This window comes from Musa acuminata, chromosome BXJ1-1, assembly GCF_036884655.1.
Source record: "Musa acuminata AAA Group cultivar baxijiao chromosome BXJ1-1, Cavendish_Baxijiao_AAA, whole genome shotgun sequence".
NCBI classification, from domain to species: Eukaryota; Viridiplantae; Streptophyta; class Magnoliopsida; order Zingiberales; family Musaceae; genus Musa; species Musa acuminata.
In genome coordinates this window covers 22,260,533-22,277,047 of record NC_088327.1, presented here as the reverse complement: position 1 = coordinate 22,277,047, position 16,515 = coordinate 22,260,533, and the positions used below count along the sequence as shown (strand labels likewise).

Here is a 16,515-nt window from a genome sequence, read left to right as displayed (position 1 = left end):
CATGTTACCATGGAGCCCATTTCCATGCCATTAGAAAAGTTCCTAAGTATATTAAGATAAATAATATTTTTATGATTATCTTCACATAAGAAAATCCTAACATAATATACATTAAAGGCTCTATTTTTTCATTAGTTTTATGTTTAGATGATGATCGATTGCAAGTTTGACTTTATTACTAGCCTGAATGGTCATAAAACCTAACCAATATATGTCAAGCCTACTCCAAATATCATAAATACAACATATGGTTGCATGCATAGATCTTTACTCATTATAGTATCACATTTTTCTCAACTTATTTCTTTCAATCTTATCAAAGCTTTTGGAAATAATATGCTTTCTCAAATTTTTTATTTGCTTTCGTCTACCAGAACATGTTTTTGTAGTTTAAGTTGGTGTCCCAACATCACTTTCGAATAGTCAATTTTAGATTCACCAATTTTGTATCAAGTCATTTATGATATTGATTCTTGATGTGGAGTTAGATCTAGTTATGTTGATTCTCATTGGAATCTATAGGTTATCTTAATGAGGAAAATAACTTTGATTGATTCAACTTGTTATTGATTGTTGATGGATTTCATTTAGTATATTCTTTTATTGTTCTTTGCAACATCTAATTATTTAATTATGAAATCTAAAATAAGCAAACATTGGTTCCAAGGAAACTGGCTAGGGAAAGGATCACACTAGGACAATACTTCTACCTTGCTACATGAGGAGTATTTTCGCTAACTCTTTACACCTTGTTTGTTAATGATGTAAAATAATAAATGCAGCTTTTTTTATATCTATAATTGTCAATAGTAAATTTTCTCCAAACTCACTTTATGATGATATCTGAATAGTGAAACAAAAAAAAACACCTTCCAATAAATAAACATAAATCCTTAATTTAAAAGGTGAAAATTTGCACAATATCTAATTTCATAAGCTTTGGTATACTACTAGAAACAACTTATTGGAGTCCTCAAACCTTTTCTAATCTCATTATCCTTAACAAGAAACCTTTGGTCTTCATTCTCAAAAATATTTAATGTTACCTAAGATTTTTTTTTTCTCGATCTATATCTGTAGCAAATCATAAATGATTTTTTTACCATCTTATTATCTAAATTATCATAAAAGCTTATACATACATATAGGCGGCATAAAAACATATCTGGACATATTTGTGGGCCCGTCAGCTCAACTGCTTCTGACGGCCAGGATTAAACACTGCCGTACCCAGAAACGATCCAACCGTCGACTGGCCCAGCTTAACTAAAACCCTCCCTGCTCTCCTCCGAGTCTTTGCTCACGCCACCCGTGACCGATGGCGGTTTCCCGGATGGCGATCGCAATGAGGCCGTCCTCCGGTTTGTCCTTCCCCACGGGAAGAGCGAATTGGCCGTTCGGGTGTGGACGGAGCGAATTGGCAGTTGGGGTGTGGGCGGCGGCGGAGGAGCTCCGCCGTCGTGGCTTCGGTGTCGGGTGGGAGGACGTGCATCCAACGCCTGATCGAAGAGGATGGCATCGTGCTGATGCCCGGGTGCTACGACGCGTTGTTGGCGGCCATCATCCAGAAATCGGGGTTCCGCGCCGGGTTCATCTCTGGTTATGCTCTCTCTGCCTCCCTCATTGGCAAGCCCGACTTCGGCCTCCTCACGTCTCTCCCTCTTACGCCTTCCTACATCGCTTTCTGCTTACTTCTTCCTTTCTTTTGTTTTGGCTAATCTGTTTGTCATCGATCTAGACCCCCGGAGATGGCGGAGACTGCTCGATCTGTGTGTGCGGCGTCTCCTTTGATTCCCATTATCGCTGATGCTGGTAATAGATTCTTTTCTACAAGGGTTCTTGCTCTTTGTCAACGACATTTCTGCAATTTTCCTATCAATTCGAACCATTGGCTTGATCCCTAAATTTAAATTGATGTAACAGAGATTTCAGACATGAACTGGTGAAAGATGAGTTAACTTTCTTGGAAGTGAAAAACATTTCTTTTCCTTTATATCCAGAAAGTTGGTCGAAAAACTTATCTTTGTTCTTTTGTTATCTAATGAAGTTTAGCACAACTAAACTTTGTATTGTTAATCATATTTGAACGTGCCGTCCATGTTGTCAAATTCACATATACGTGACTTCTTATTCATGAAATAGTGTAGATACGGGAGGCGGCAATGCTCTGAATGTACAGAGGACCGTTAAAGGTTTGATTGCCGCTGGTGTTGCTGGTTGCTTTCTTGAGGTACCACAGTTGTTTAGAATATAAATTTTTTTCAAGCCCTTTTGTTGGATATCAGTCTTTTTTAGATAGTTCTAATTCTTGAAAATCACTTTTTGTGCTTTGACATTCCAGGATCAAGCTTGGCCAAAGAAGTGTGGTAAGTGAGCATCAATTTACTTCCATTATGTCTCAATTTTGCCTTTTCAGTTTTGTCATAATTGGTCTCCATGGATCTCATGGAAATTTACTTCTCTTTTTTCTGGCAACAAGGACATATGCGTGGAAAACAGGTAATAAGCTGAAAAAGAATTATTGATTTTGCTCTTGTTTCTTTTTTCAATTTCTTGCAAATGTCGGGCATATTTTCTTTTGTAGATATCTAAGTTTTGTTTTGCGTTGTGTGATTCAGTAGTATTTCCTTTTGTTTGCTTTCACACGCTTGTCAAAATATCTCTGCTGTGTGTACTCTTTGTACATGAACAACATAATAGATTGATATTGTCTATTCCTATCTATTGCTTTTCTTGATTAGGGGGCATTAAGCACTGGTTTATTTTTCTCATCATAGGTGATACCAGCTGAGGAGCATGCTGTGAAAATAGCATCTGCAAGAGATGCAATTGGTGATGCTGACTTTTTTCTTGTTGCCCCGACTGATGCTCGTGCAATCTCAGTTAACTCTGGTCTATCAGATGCAATTGCAAGAGCTAATCTCTACATGGAGGTACAATAGTTAGGAAATCCAAAATATTTTTCTTTTCTTTCCTTTTCTGGTTGCTCATACAGTATCACATAACTTACTGCAGTTATTTTATAGTTACTTTCAATAACTGTGTCAACTAGTTGAGGCACATTAATATAGTCATATTTAGCATGCTCGTTAACTATTCTTGAACACTCAGTGGTTGTCCCATGCTCCATGATGTTGAATTCTGTATTTTTAATGGTAATCAACACTTTCAACTTCCACTATGTTCAGATGATTGACATGTAAATCCAATATCACTTGTTATTAGTTTTTCTAGATCTTCCAAATGAAACCTGTGAAGATTGCATTGAAGTTGTTATTTGTTACTATCCCAAGTTCTTTGAATGCAGCAAGTTTTTCCTAATTTGAGAATATGTTTCTTCTTATAATTGGCATATCCAAGTGTCTGATTCGGCAATGAGATAAGATGAAGATATTCGGGTTCATATGAGAATAAAAATATAAATGAAAATAAAAGAGTTATGCTGTATGTCATGAGAATATGAAATAATTATATTTAAGTGCCTAGGAAACCATAGAATCTTGAAATGAACTCATATTGTAATGTTGTTTTATATTGGAATTTGGAAAGTTATAAAAGAGTGTTATCAATGCCCAACATGCATGGATATGTATCTGACATGTCTTGTGAGTTTGGACTTGAGTCCATGCAACACTCATATGACCTACCAATAGATAACTCAATGTTCTTTAGTTGTAAAAATCAGTGAAAAAATAAATCATGATGTTTCCTGAGCTTGGAACATACATTTTTTCTATAGCAACCATGACTTAAAAGACTTCCCAAACCCATATGAACCAAGTGGTAAACACCGGCCCGACGGAGAACCAGACCGCACACCAGCCCTCTCTCTCTATCTCCCCCCCATACTGATCCAACCAGAAACTGGCATGGGTCTGGGAAATTAATCATGGTATGCCAGTATGTACCAGATCCATGCTGATCCAACCAACTTCCTCGAGGGGTCTGGTACCAAAATTTAAAACCATGGTAGCATTCATACTAGCTATCAGAATTTATTTCATTGTTGGTTGTCGGCTTTGATTTTTCTATTATCATTCTTGTTAGAGGCTTTATTTGACTTCCCTTGGTCTTGGCAAAAATCTTTCAATATTTCCTCCATGGTGGGTACTAGTGTAAGTTTTCCCCTTGGCTTCCTTTATCTTTCAACAAATTCGGGTAAGTCAAACTTTCTCTGATGTTTTGTTCCTGTAGATCATAATAATTCATATTAACTTATCAATTTGTGATTGCTGATTTGCTGCAGTTCTAACATGTGAACTTGTGAGTGTATCTTTACTAATATTTGACAAATTATGGTAATATTTGACAAATTATGGTAATATAAAATGGAAATTTCATATGTTCAGTACTTTTGCAGTATTGACGGTTGTTCTTTTCATCCTTGTTTTGAAGGCAAATTTCACCTACTATGAAAATGCATCGGTACATGTTGCTGAATAAGATTCCTTTCCATTTTCAAGTTGTTTCTTTTCACATGGATCAGAACTTATAACTCCTCGTCTCTCCATTCATTTATGAAATTTATAGGTCTATTATAATTTTTGTTTGCAATTGTGTTGAAGTTGGCATTGCATAGGTTGGTTCCTTTTGCTACTTCAGCCACTACTAGTTGTTCAAGTGTTTTCTCTATAAGCATAACCTGCCTATCATCTGGTGCTTTATTATTTTCATGCCTTTTTTCGTGATCAATAATTGAATTTATCATCATCTATCAATTTGAAGTTATTTTTTTATGAAACAGAATTTTTGTCTTTCTGGTTTCTGGCCATTTAAATTGCAGTGGTTGTATCTCACCAGAATTTTCCTTTGTCATTGTCTTAATCTTTGATGTTATATAGGTTTTTTCTTTTTTAAAAAATTCTGTGTGTGTGTCATCTCCACTAGAGTTTCATTTGATTTCTAAAATTGTGCCTTACATGAGCAATGACTCTGATAATGATTCTTTGACCTTGTGCAGGCAGGAGCAGATGCCTGCTTTGTGGAGGCACCAAGGGATGATGATGAACTGAGGGAAATTGGCAGGCGCACAAATGGGTACAGAGTGTGCAACATGATCGAGGGTGGAATTACACCTTTGCACACTCCTCAGGAGCTCCAAGAAATGGGCTTTCATCTCATTGTTCACCCCCTCACAACTCTCTATGCATCTGCCCGTGGATTAATTGACATCCTCAGGGATCTGAAGGAAGCAGGAACCACTAGAGGCCAGCTCCACAAGCTTGCCACGTTTGAGGAGTTCAACAAACAGATTGAATTGGATTCATGGTTTGAACTTGAAGCTCGGTACTCCAAAACCAGAAAGTTCCGCTCACAAGTGAAAAACTAACAAATCATGTTGGTGATGAAAACCGTAGTTTGTTAAGCTTTCTGAGGAAACTTTCTACACTTAACTAATTGACCAGATCAGGTAAGCTGGTGTTTTTCTATGACAATTTCTTAGCTTTACTATGTCTTTGTGCTTCAGCTAGAAGGATGGATTTTTTCTTGCCTCATGATGTCCCCATTAGGGATGATATGATGAGATGCTTTAGTGGTTCAGAAATCCAAATCAACGTGGCCATCTTCGAGATCCCAATGCCACCACACAATTAGGATACCGAGTGGGCTTGAGGCGATCGGCCAATAGGCTTGCGGCGATCTCACCTTATCCACGCTCCCTCCACTATTTCTCGATTCCGTCCAGCGTCAATTATCTGCTCCACCTCATCATCTATTAACCCACATGCTTAATACATTACTTTCCCTCTCCCACACTACCACATCACTAACAAACCATCCCCCCCCCCTCCTTCAAATCGAAGAAATGGCTGCCATGAACTCGGGCGTGTTGGTTTGCAACTACGGGCTATCCGGTGCGTCCGATTCCAACCTCAAGCTCATCTCGGCACCGTCGTTGGCGATCACGTCGGCTTCGTCCCCCAAGCTGCCGGTGATCAGAGCCCAGCAGGCTCGTGCAGGTGAGCGTGGGGAAGTAGGGGGCGAGGGAAGACGAGCTGCATTGATCGGCCTTGCTGCTGCCCTCTTCACCACGGCGGCTGCGACCTCCTCGGCGAATGCCGGCGTCATTGATGAGTACCTCGAGAGAAGCAAAGCTAACAAGGTCTCTTACTAGTTCTGCCTCTCTTGATTATTCAAAAGCTAATAAGGACAACAAGATTAAGCAAACGCATTGTTTTGTTGTTGGTAAAGAAAGTCGATATTGAGGATTTGGATGGGATTCAAGATTTGATTTCTCTTTTGTAACGCCTAATTTAATTATTCTTGGAGAGAAATAACCGTAAATATGCTTCTATTAGATGAATATTAGGTTTCAGAAAACCCTTCGATTAATGTAAGAACAGTAAAGCCTAACTAATACATCAATCTGTTGTTAAAATAATAAGAAATATAGATCATCTAATTTAAAGACGTAGGCTTTCAGATGCAATGACATCAATTAAAAGTTTACGATAGTATCAATGCCCAGTTCCTCCTGCATTGAAGGCTTAAGCTTTTAGGTGCAATGCTATTGATAAAAAATTGTCTAGTATTTTTCCATACTATATGATATTAGTTCTGTATACAAGCTGTTACAAGTTTTACTAATAACTACTTTGGCTTTGCTGCTGTCATACTTCTCCTGTATGATCTCATTCAAATAGAATATATATGAAACATGCTGGAATTTCTTGATTGAGGTAAAACTGTTGCAAGTTGCTCCTACAAAATAATAGGGGAAGGTAGAAGACTAACTGGGGTAGAGAGATTAAGAGGACTGTGAGTTGGACTTCCTACATTGCATGAAACAGACTTAGAGGAGACAATTATGCATAGTAGATGTTTGAGAACATAATGAGAAAAGAGATTTGCACTATGTTTGGTGTTGGAAAGGCTTTGCCTGCTTTAAATTTAAAAAAAAATTAAAGAAAGAAAGGAAAGAAAGAAAATGAAACTAGAAACATGAGATTTTGAAATTTACATTTCTTTGGATTAGGCCTAACAAATGAATAATCAACAAGTGAAGAGCTTGTTTATTGTTATTTTATGGCAGTTCATTTCTTAAGAAAAATGATTTTATCCAGATTTTTGGTGATAACTTACAGCTTACCGCATGATGTAAACAATTTATCTCATTCGCATTCACTCTTGTCCTTTGAAGTGAGTGACCTGTTACACTGCTTTTCCATCTACAAATGTCCACCAAAATTTATCTAAGAACTTGTAGATAATTATTTCTGTGTTTAAAAGCGATTGAAGGGTATGGTAACTCTCAGAACGAAGTCAGTTGAAAATGTCTGCCCTACCGACGATCTTGAAAGTTTGGACAGAGTAGATGCACCTAATGCACTGTGTCTTGATTAAATATCATCTGCATGGATTTTTTTGACACAAAACCTTATGATTCATGTCATTTTACGTAATCTTCGAATGTTCTTGAAATCACTAATGAAAATTTCTACAGGAGCTGAATGACAAAAAGAGGTTGGCAACCAGCGGAGCAAATTTCGCACGAGCATACACAGTAGAATTTGGCACATGCAAGTTCCCTGAGAACTTCACTGGCTGTCAAGATCTGGCTAAGCAAAAGGTAATAATGAACAAATTGTAGCCCTCTGATTGTTCCTGCCTTCAACCTTAATTTAATTTTTCCTGTAAGTAAATTTGGCATGCTGCTTAAACAAGTTCAGGCACTGAAACTTGTTGTTGCATGAGAAATACTCCAATGTAGACAGTCTATATCAAGCACAGGTGCCTAAAACTCTTCTCATAAATCAGTACCTAATAACTTCTTGATTTTTCAAACAAGTAGAATTTTACATCATTTTCTCCATCTTACTTCTAACATACAGAAATTCCATCACAGTCTTCTTATTTGTTGTTGTTTCCATTTTTCCCTTTAACTCGGCTACAAATATAATGGCATCAAAGCATCCCTCCGGAAGCAATTCCTTCTTTTCTAATGTTCTACTATATATATATATATATATATATATATATATATATGGTATGAATCTTAGACCTACCTATGTTCTCTTTTTCTGGTTCCTACACAGTGAAAATTATTTCTTGGCAGATGTCTTAATGCTGTTTGTGTTCATAATTTTTTCTAGCATTTCAGTTATCTAATTGTACATTTGGCTAACATAAACCGTAACGCATACTAAGAGGAAAACCAGCCAAGATCATTTAATTCCCCAACTTTGAAAGACGTCTAATTTTGGCCTGCTTAATTCGTGTTTTTATTTAGCAATGATTTTTTTCATTAGAATTTTATTTGTGCTGATTTTGAAGTAGCATACTTAAAAAGGTCCATCTAGTTTTCCATGATATTTAATGTCTATGATCATTCTAATCATATCATTCCTTGTGTTAACCACAATGCAGAAAGTACCTTTCATCACTGATGATCTGGAGATCGAGTGCGAAGGCAAGGACAAGTACAAGTGTGGATCTAACGTCTTCTGGAAATGGACCAAGTAGAACAGCTTGTAGTTCTCGTTGCAGTGTACCCAATTACTTTCTATGAACAGCATTTATGTTCCGTCAATCTTTTTCAAGTCTGATAGATGATGATATCAATGATAACACCCAATTCGGCAACCCTTATAATTGGTATTATGATAACACCTAATTCCATAATTCAATTTATAATTTATCATTTATGGACATCAAATCCTTCCATTTAATAGTATCTTAGGATGCATAACTTTAACCTTAACGTTAATGCTGGTTCACATGAGAAAGACTTCCGGTGGATATCTAGAGATGACGCAGGACTAATGTTCAAATCAGGAATGACTTACGATGCACATCCGGAGAAGCGGGAGGACTAATAACAAGCAACAATACTTCAGGGGGTGAAACTGGCAATATGAATATTAATACTAATATTAGTAATATTGATATAAAACTTGCTAGCTTTAATGTTCTAAAATTATGTAAAATTTACTAAATTACTAGCTTGCTAGTTGTATTTTTCTCTTTTATGTTGATAACAATGGAGGAGAAGTTATGATGATATGAATTTTGAAATTATATATGTTATGATGTACCTTGATAATTTGAAATTATGCATGAAATTCTTATGATTTTTTGCATTCAAACTTTCTTTCAATATGACATATTGATAGGGGGAGTTTAGTTTAAACTCTCACATCAATTGGTTGTCATTATAAAAAAGAGAGATTATTGAATCTCATTTTTTTTTATGATGAAATCAATTAATGAAATAATGATCTAATCAGTGTTTGAGTGATGCAAGACTAGCTTCGATTATAGAAAAGCAAATCAATCAAAGTAGGAAAAATCAGTTAGAAGATTGGACGTTAGGTTAGAGGATTGGTCAACGTGCTGGAAGGACTTCATGCCATGAGTTCAAGTATTGGGCCGAAGGATAGGACATTGCACCAAGGAGATCAAATATTGTAGAAGGTTAATATGCTTATTGTGTAATACGTCGAAGGAGAGGATGATGTGTTAAAGGATCGGACGAAGTGTCAGATTAACTAATGACATGTCGAATAATATAGGATTCGTGTTTGTAAATGATTGTCTTGATCGAAGTAGGTTAGTGTTGAATCTCAAATTTTGATGATGAAACCAATTGATAAGTGTTTATGAATTGATATGCGTTTTGAGTAACGTAGGATGCTTCGATCAGGATGAGACAATTAAAGCAGGAAGAATCATCTTGGGCCGGTAGAACATGTCATAAGATTGGACGTCTGACCGGAGGATCGAATGACGTATCGATAGAAAGCTTCGAGCCATGGATTCGGGCATCAGGCCAAGAAAAGTGGATATTGCGCCAAGAATATCGGAGTTGCGGAGTCAACTAATCGATTAGGCAATAGGCCGCAGGAGAGGATGATGCGCCGAAGAATCGAACGAAGCATCGATGGACCAACGACATGCCGGACAACATGATTCGAGTTTAGTAATAATTATCTAGATCGAAGTATGTTTTTACATGTGCAGGATTAACTACGATAGCAAGGGATAAAGCAAAATGAAGTCTTGGAGTGAAGAACGCGATTTCGTTGGGAGTTCGAGAGTTTATTGGAAGTCCGGACGTTCATCGGAAGTTCTGTCGGAACTGATCGAGAAGTCCAGGAGCTTGCTAAAGAAGCTCGTTGGAACTCGCCAAGAAGATTATCGTGAAGTCTAGGAGCTTGCCGGGAGTCCTCTAGAACATTGCCAAGAGATTGTTGAAAGTTCGCTGGAAGATCGCCGGAAGAAACCTAGACTTATGGAGTTGTTTAGCTTAGGAAATGTCTTAGATTTCGTATTTAGCACATAATTGGGATTGAAATTGGGCCAACCCAATTAGGGGCCAATTGGGCCCATGTAAAGACTATGTTGGGCCCAATGAAAGGCCCAAACAATGGCCTAAGAAGTGGTACCGTCATGGCACAGTCTCCGAGATTGTGTCAGGCGATGGCACCGCCCAATATAGTATTAGTGTCAGATTGACGCTAGCGGTGGTACCACCTGAACCCAGGAAACCCAGGATGAGATATTTTTAGGCTCCAAGTTTGAATCAACATGAGACCTATAAATACCCCTCTATTGCAATCACTTAAGAAATCCCCTCCTCTAGTCTAAGTTTAGAATTTTATTTAGGAGGAGTGAGTGCTTGTAAAGGTTGTCTCCTAAACCTGTGAAAAGGAGAAGAGGGGTGTAAAAGGTAGTTGGTCTTTGCCTATTGAAGGAAGACCGATAGTGGATGCCAATGGCCTCGACGGAAGAGGAATCGATGGAGTGGATGTAGGTCACGATGCCCGAACCACTATAAAATTGGCATGTTCACTTGTTTGCATTTCTATTATTGCCATTTACTTTCCTACAAACCATTTTACTTGCTTACTACATTCAATACATTTACAAATACGTGTTTCAAGTTAAGTTTCTGAAATCGATTTTTATTATACAAAAGAATTTTCTGAAACCAATATATTTTACCGTTGCACTAATTCACCCCCCCTTTTAGTGCTGACTCGTTCCTGACAGTTGGTATCAGAGCCTCATTTTTCTCATTTGGTTTAACACCTAAGAGAAATGGCTCTTTTCGGCTTTCAAGAGGGGCTTTCTCTCATTCGTCCTCCTTTGTTCAATGGGATGGACTATACATATTGGAAAACTCGAATAAGAGTTTTCTTGCTTTATTTGGATTTAAATTTATGGAGTATTATGGAAAATGATTTTCGAATGTCTTCTCTTCCAATGAACTATTGGAATGATTTGGAGAAAAAGACGTTTTCTTTAAATACTAGAGATATGAATGCTCTATTTTGTGCCTTAGACAAAACTGAGTTTAATCAGGTTTCTACTTGCGAAACAACCTTTGACATTTGGCATTTTCTTGAAATCACACATGAAGGCACTAGCAAAGTTAAAGATTTGAAAATTAACTTTTTGATGCATGATTTTGAGTTGTTTCGTATAGAACCAAGGGAGACTATTGGAGACATTACGGATGTCGTCAATAGTCTAAAAGTACTTGGTAAAAGCTTTTCGAATTTTGAACTCGTTAACAAGATTTTACGATCACTTTTTAAAAATTGAGATTTGAAAGTAATAGAAATACTATTAGAATCGGAGCGACATTAAGAGGGGGGGGGGTGAATTAGTGTAACGGATTAAAACTCATAAGTTTGAAAATGATTTCGTAAATGCGTAAAGATTTCGATTCGACAAAGAATGACTTAGTAAAAGTAGCTTGAGTAAAGTAAAGAAATGAAATCCAAAAGCTTGCTGCTATGTAAATAACGGTTTCAGAAAACACTCACACATTCAAGAAACACACCAATTTAAAGTGGTTTGGTCAAATGACCTACATCTACTTGCGAAGCCTTCTTCGATGAGGCTCCTAATTTCCACTAGCAAATCACTTTGAAGGAGAAGGACAAATGCCCCTCTTATAACCTTTTACAAGTGGTTCACACTCTTACAGATTTTCAAAGAGAAAGAGGGAGGTGAACACTTAAGCTATTGAAAATAAGACTTGCTAAAGACTTTGCTAAGGCTTTATCTCAATCTCTAACTTCTCGAAGATTGTATTCTCTGTTGAGAATTGAGAGGTATTTATAGACTCCAAGAGGATTCAAATTTGGGCTCCAAATTTTGAATTCCTCTTAGATTCCCGGAGCTGGCGATGACACTGCCTGTCAATGTCACATAGACCGTTTACTAGCGGTGCCATCTCCCGTCCTTTCGGGTGTTGGGCGATGCCACCACCTAGTCCGACGGTACCACCGCCCGATCCATCGGGTTCTGGGCGGTGCTACCGCCCAGTCCGGTGGTACTATTGCCCGATCCTTTGGGTTATGGGTGGTGCCATCGCCAAGTCCAGCGATGCCACCACCTGACCTTAGGGGTCACTGGTTGGGCTTCAAATCTGGCCCAAACCAGGTCATATTCGAGCCTAGTTGGCCCCTAACTAGGATATATGATTATTTCTTAATCCTAACCCTAATTACATGCAAACTACGAAAATAAGACATAATCCTAAGCAGATCTGTTAACCGGCAACGTCAAGTTTTCTTTCGGTGATCTTTCTAGTGATCTTCCAACGGACTTCCGATACACCCTCGGATTTCTTTCGGCGGACTTCCAGTAGGCTCCCGATCTTATGGCGAGTTCAGCGAGTCTTTGGCAAGTAGCTGAGCCTTCTCGGTGATCTCCGCAAACCTCCGACGATCTCTTCGACGGACTTCCGAAAACTTTGACAAGTCCCCGATTTCTTCTCGGTTGGTTCCGGCAGCACTTTCGACGAATCTTCGGACTCTCGGCAGACTCTCGAACCCCCATCGAACTTGACTTCAGTAGACTTGCTTTATGTCTTCAAGCTATCATAGTTAATCCTATATAAGTAAAGCAAAACTTTGATCTAGACAATTACTCCTAAGCAATCAAGTTGTCCGGCATGTCATTGGTCCCTCGACGCTTCGTCCGATTCTTCAGCACATCGTCCTCTCTTGTGGCCTATTACCCAATCGGCCAGTTGACTTTACAACTCTAATATCCTTGGTGCAATACCTGCTCTTCTTGGCCCGATGCCCAAATCAACGGCCCGAAGCCTTCTGTCGATACGTCAATCGATCCACCGGGCCGACGTCCAATCTTCTGACATCTTCCTCCGGTCCAACATGATTTTCCTGCTTTAATTGTCTCATCCTAATCGAAATATCCTACATCACTCAAAATGTAGATTAAAACATAAACACATATCAAGTGGTTTCATCATCAAAATACGAGATTCAACAATCTCCCCCATTTTGATGGTGACAACCACTTGATGACGGAGTTAACCTTAACTCCCAGAGTTTAAACAAACTCCCTCTATGAATGTGGCTTTTGATAGAAACTCTTGGATTCAAAAAATCCAAATAACATGTCATCATAAACTTATGCATAACATGTTATGTCATCATACTTCCCCCCTTTGTCATCAACAAAAAGGAGAAGTTCCAACTCTTATGTGTTTAGAGATAAAAAGTTCAAATCATTGCATAATAAACATAGTATCAAATTTTATCATCATGCAATCTAGCAATTAAAGATGTGCAAGTTTAGCATGTTTGCTTTTCTTGAGATAGCTACTGTTTGCTTTTTTTTAGACTACAAGCTAGCAATTTTTATGATATGCAAGTTTTACTTTATACAAGCTAGCAAAAATTTCAAAAGCAAATGTAAGATAGCTTTCTTGTGTAAGCTCATGATTCTTGCTTCCTATTGCAATGTGCAAGTTACAAGTTTTGCTTCTTGAGATAGGCAAGATAGCTCTTTTACAATTTTTGTTTCTTAAGATAGGCAAGCTTGTGATGTTCAAGATAGCAAGCTCTTTCTTCTCTTTTGAGAAGTGTCATTTTTGCTTTCTTAGCAAAATGCCAAACTAGCAAGAGACAATGTTTTACATGAGGCAAGCAAATAATTTGGCAAGTGTTACATTTGCATCTTTTCTTTAGATGTGTAAGAAGCAAGTTTTTGCATTTTCTTGACTTGTGTAAGCTAATTTCTCTTTGAGATGACTCTTTATATCAATTCAAGATAGCAAATTAGAAACTCTTTCTCCCCCTTCGTCATTGGCAAAAAGAAAGGAAAACCCTTAATATCAATTTCTAAATCATAACAAAGGTAAGTATCAATCATTATATTTTCAAATTAAAGCATGCATAATTTCAAAACTTTACATTTATATCCTTACTTTATGCATTATACAAATAAATTAATCACTATGGACATATCATACATGATACATTATTTTGGTAACAAATCATAGCATTTATCAATATTTTGATCATGATACCAAGCATTCATCATTTAGAGCATTCATGATATACATTATATGCAAATATCATCACAATAAAAAGCAATTGCATGTATAATTTCAAATCATAAATGTTTCAAATCATGATGGTATTAATTTGTCAAATTGCATCCTACCATGTATGATCAAAACTTCTCCCCATTTGTATTTCATGCATAATTTCATTTCATTACATTAGGAATATCAAGAAGAATTAATTAGGTAATGAGATAAATATTTTATGAATACACGGAATTATATAAAAATCATATTATAAGTGTTTCATGCATTCATATCATCATATGAAGGAATATAAAAAAAATTTGGTGATGAGATATTACTTCATGAATACAATAAAATTCATATAGCATATCATGGTTTATTAGAATTAGTCTTCTTTTTGGTGAATAGCAAAAAAAATAGTAGGAGAGCAGGATCTCAACTCATGCATATCAAATATTCAATCATCAAAATCATGATTCATCTAGAAAATTCTCCTCTTTAAATATTCAAAGAGAGAATCATGATGAACAATCTTGATTTACATAAAGTTTCAAAACATAATTATCAAGATTATGAATACTAAAAGACCATGAAACATTTTGACAAATCTCCTTTTAAATAGAAAAAAATCTTGATTCATTCAATAAAAAATTTAAATTATAATTACGAGAAATCAAGATCATGATTTCAATAAAACCCATTAAATTCAAATCATTTTCTTAATATGTGAGATTCATAAAAATAATACAAATGGATTCATCAAAGTCAATAAGATAGAGAAAAAAAATTTTCAAGAAAAATACTTTTCTCTATTTAGTTGTTTCATATAAGCATGTCTTTGTCCTTTTTGTGCCAAAAAATATATATATATATATACATATCATCAATCATTTAGGATTAAAAAATAAATTTTGTTATAAAAACCATCAAGATTCTAATCATTATTTCAATCTACACATCATGAGAACAATAAATTTGCACTATAGACGATCTCATGTTTTATCATTCAAGCTAGCATATATTTTATAATTAGCAAGCTAATAATTTTCTTTTTCTTTTATAATAGTGATTTAATCATATCATGCGATAAACATATCATAATTATAAAAGAGTATTGAATCATAAAGAAAATCTATTTATGCATAAAATGTTCCGAGCATCAAGGTACATTTTCTTAAATTGTGGGTATCGAAAAATCAAGAGAAAATAGCTTAATTATTTATTTTAAAAAATATTCTCTTTGATAAAACGAGAGAATCATGATTAACAATCTTGATTTATAAAATGAATACTCAAGTTATAATTCCAAAAAATTAAGAGAAACCGTGATTCATTTTATCTCCTCTTAAATAAATAATATAAAAAATTCTTAAGAAATCATAAAAAAGATAGAATTCATTCAATCTTGTAAGAGAATAAGATATTAATTCATGCATATAGAATCTTGACTTAAGCATAAGAAATCTCAATTTATAAATTTTAAAAAATCAAGATAAAGCTCATTTAAATCATCAAATCAAGATCATTTTCAAGAGATTCACAAAAGTGATACAAATAGATTCATTAATTTTCCTTTTTAAAAAATCGATAAAGTTGAAAAAAGAAATTTTTAAGAAGAAACCTTTCCATTTTTAGTTGTTTTAATTCATGTGATTTATTTCATACATGCATGTTCTTTTCTTTTATGGTAAATAAAAACATGCATCAATGTTTAGGATCGAAAAAAAATCACAAAAATCATCACATATAACTTTTAAAGTCTCATGCATAAAATCGTCAATCATGGTATCAAAATATTTAATATTTTCATTACATCATTATGCATTGGTTTCATTGAACATAATTTTGAATGAATCTTTAGATAACTAAAACTTTTTTAGTTTTAATTTATGTGATTGACTTTATATTAGCATGCTTAAATTTTGTTCTTATGTCAAAATCATACATCATATTTGAAAACCAAAGACAAGGTTCATAAAAAAATCATCAAGCCTTCCATACAAAAGCCATGCATCGTCATTATGGAAATCATCAAAATACACATTCTTGCTTCTCAAACACATACATAAGATTAATCTTACTAGGTGTACAAGCATTAGATTTACATCTAATATTTTATTATATTTAACATAAAATATATAATTTTTATTATCATTTTCAAAATTACAAGTATTATCATATTTTTGTATTTTTATTTTTAAACATTTAATTTTTAAGAAAAT

General features: G+C 35.6%; 2 protein-coding genes across 2 annotated transcripts; both read left to right on the top strand.

Moving 5' to 3' along the window:
- Positions 1-1,318: 1,318 nt before the first annotated feature.
- LOC135677270 (carboxyvinyl-carboxyphosphonate phosphorylmutase, chloroplastic-like) lies at positions 1,319-5,429 on the top strand. Its single transcript, XM_065189399.1, has 8 exons — positions 1,319-1,401; positions 1,448-1,651; positions 1,739-1,812; positions 2,148-2,230; positions 2,342-2,366; positions 2,480-2,499; positions 2,778-2,933; positions 4,961-5,429. The coding sequence occupies exons 1-8, from the start codon at positions 1,319-1,321 to the stop codon at positions 5,327-5,329; spliced, it is 1,014 nt and encodes a 337-aa protein (XP_065045471.1). The 3' UTR covers positions 5,330-5,429.
- A 312-nt stretch (positions 5,430-5,741) lies between these two features.
- On the top strand, positions 5,742-8,530 carry LOC135677264 (photosystem I reaction center subunit N, chloroplastic-like). Its single transcript, XM_065189389.1, has 3 exons — positions 5,742-6,103; positions 7,445-7,570; positions 8,368-8,530. The coding sequence occupies exons 1-3, from the start codon at positions 5,807-5,809 to the stop codon at positions 8,461-8,463; spliced, it is 519 nt and encodes a 172-aa protein (XP_065045461.1). The 5' UTR covers positions 5,742-5,806; the 3' UTR covers positions 8,464-8,530.
- The last annotated feature ends 7,985 nt before the right edge of the window (positions 8,531-16,515 follow it).